At 41.4% G+C, this 2729-nt stretch overlaps 1 protein-coding gene across 1 annotated transcript; it reads right to left on the bottom strand.

The window, feature by feature from the left end:
- Positions 1–319: 319 nt before the first annotated feature.
- On the bottom strand, positions 320–1513 carry LOC147663593 (uncharacterized). Its single transcript, XM_086950338.1, has one exon. It carries the CDS (start codon positions 1511–1513, stop codon positions 545–547), a length of 969 nt encoding a protein of 322 aa, XP_086806464.1. The 3' UTR covers positions 320–544.
- Between the last annotated feature and the right edge of the window lie 1216 nt (positions 1514–2729).

Below are 2729 nucleotides of genomic sequence, written 5' to 3'. Positions count from 1 at the left end.
AGCATTGAAATCGGGCAGGTGGACCTTCATGTTAGAAATATGTATGCGGTCGCCATTGTACATATATAGCAACATTAACAATTCCATATGAATACAGGAGGGGTCATTTTATGGAACTTAATAAATTTCAAGCAGTGTATGATGCCACCTTGCTGATAATATCAAATATTCTGAAAAACATGAATAAGGAAACAATCTAGTCTTATATATAACAACTGTAAAGAACAACGTTTATTGAGAAGTATTTTTCCTCTCATATATACACGTCTATAAAGGTATTTTAGCAAGAGTCTTTTTTCTACAGGTGTTGCATGCAAAACGATATCTTCTTTAATAAAATTCCTGCAATGTTAACAACTTCAACAGGGGTATGCACCTCGTTCTTTCACAAAGTTACACTTTTACTTTACTGTAGAATGTGGGTCGAGCGATTCATGTGTATTATGGAAATGCATCCTAGTTGGTTTGACACTGACATCTGATAACTTTGACATTGATGGAACCCAGTGCATCCTCCAATTTTGTATTCTTGTTTACTCTATGCTCAGTGGTTATTATTCTCCAAATGCGGAACGACTGCATCATTGTAGAATTTTTCCAGCTTGGGCTCAGTCACCTTCCAGAACTTAGCATCAAACTTAACAGGAGCAATGGTAGTCTCCTTCTCGGTGTACACCACAAAGTCAGTCTTCTTGACACCTGTGGTTGCCATCTGTGTCTGCACCTGTGTGTAGTATGGATGGTCTTTCTTGAGAGTGTAGGAACCACCAGCTGGGGTCAAGCAGAAGTTGTCATCTTTGCAGGCTTCTCTTATTGTGTGGTCTTTGTGTTTGTATGGGCACTTGACCTCCAGGAGGCCAATGGGCTTTCCAGTAGAGTTATTCTTAACAATACCATCTGGAGTGGCAGCCAGCCAGGTCTTCTTTGGGTGAATGAAGGTCCCACAGTCTTCAACTTTGATGCCTCCTCTTGAATTCCTGGACTTGAGGTGCTCATATTCTTGGACTGCCCTCTTTTCATTCTGAATTCCCCAGGACGTAGCTGGGGTCTGAATGACAGGGCTCGGACCCACAACTGCCTTGAGATAAGACTGTGGCACCTCTGAACTCTTATCATTCACAAAATGGCTATTGGCAATCTTGTGTGCTACAGAAGCTGTGATGCGGTTTTCTCGCCATTCATGCCATTTTGGGTTGGCTTGCTGACCCTGTGTTTTTGCTTTGACTGCCTTCCCCAGGGTTATATTAGATGATGATGTTCTACTAGAATTGCTTTTTTGATGGGATTGGGCACTGCTAGCAGCCTTGTAAGAGGGTGCAGAGATGGTGGTACCCTTAGAGTGCGTACCCTGAGCTGTGGGTTTGCCCATTGAGAAGGATGTAGTTGTGGCCTTTGCCCTTCCTGAAGCTGGGTTGGAGCTCTTGGAGCCTGGTTTGGATGTTGGAGCCCTGGCACCTTTCAAGGAGGATGATCTGTTTCCTCCTCTGGAGGCAGCACTTGTAGAGCGGCCCATTGTTCAAGGTAATTCTGTGTAAGAAAACAGAAATCTAAAACTGTAGAAAAGATTACAGCAACTCGTAAAGAACAACTAATTGACATTACCAGAGAAAGGACACAGCTGTGTAATGCATAGTTCTATAAACAGCATCAGATTGTCAGAGGTTTTAAAATAGTTTTTTTAAAACATAAATTAAACAACAAGACAGCAAGGAATAGTCAAGGTTTTGAACTATTTCTTATGGATTGAAGGAACCATGTACATTATTGAATACATTACTTACCGGTAATCTTCATTACCCGAAACCTTAGTCCTCCCCATCCCAGTCCATGCTTTGTGAGGGTGCCCTCCTTGTAAACACAGTTTGCAAAGACCTGTGTATATTTGTATTACTAAACCCTGCTTCTCACATCAAGAATAGCTTTTAAGGAAGCTGCATTGAGGAATAAGAGACCAACGGGGCTGTCAAGGGGGGGGGGGGGTCTTGGACAGTGACCGGGGGGACTAAGGGTTCAGGTATTGAAGATTACCAATAAGTAATGTTTCATTAACCGAAAACTCAGCCCTCGTCCCAGTCCATACTAGAAAAGGATAAATATAAACTAAGGTTCAATTGTTCACTGTTTACAAATGAGAATAAAACAAGAAAATTGAATTTCATGAACTCTTTTTTTCTATTGAATTGGAACACGAAAATAAGCATCGGGGGGGGGGGGATCTATAGTCATCAATGGATCTATCTCTGATACCTTTGTTATCGCCTCCTGGAGAGTTAAAACATTTTAAACGCAAGTTGGGTTACCAAACTATTTAGTCCATTCAGATCCATGACTGGTCTGAATGACCCAAATGGTTTTGGCACCTGAAAACGAACAAAATAAAAACCTTAGCCCCTGTCTGGAACCTGCACTTCTGATATTGCCCCAAGTGACAAGAGTGCCTTTACTCCTTTTAGAAGTTATTGCATCTTCACCACACCTTTTGGCATTGGTGCTTCCCTGAAGGTTCTTGTAGGCTGAGTATCGACATAATATCCATGTTATATTATTGACAGAACCCATTTGTCGGTTATTTGAGGTTTTTAATTGTCATAGAAAAGAGAAGTCTTTCTATAATCAATACCTCCATATAGTCAGAATTGTTGTGTTTGGCACTTGTGATCAAATTTATTCCCCCCTCCCCAACGTCAGGCTTGGCCTCGAAAAGGACGTTTTATTTGTACAGTTTGTGC

This window comes from Lissotriton vulgaris, unplaced genomic scaffold (assembly GCF_964263255.1).
Source record: "Lissotriton vulgaris unplaced genomic scaffold, aLisVul1.2 SCAFFOLD_1742, whole genome shotgun sequence".
Lineage (NCBI taxonomy): Eukaryota > Metazoa > Chordata > Amphibia > Caudata > Salamandridae > Lissotriton > Lissotriton vulgaris.
The sequence above is the reverse complement of the archived record's forward strand: the minus strand, read 5'-3'. Positions and strand labels throughout refer to the sequence as shown.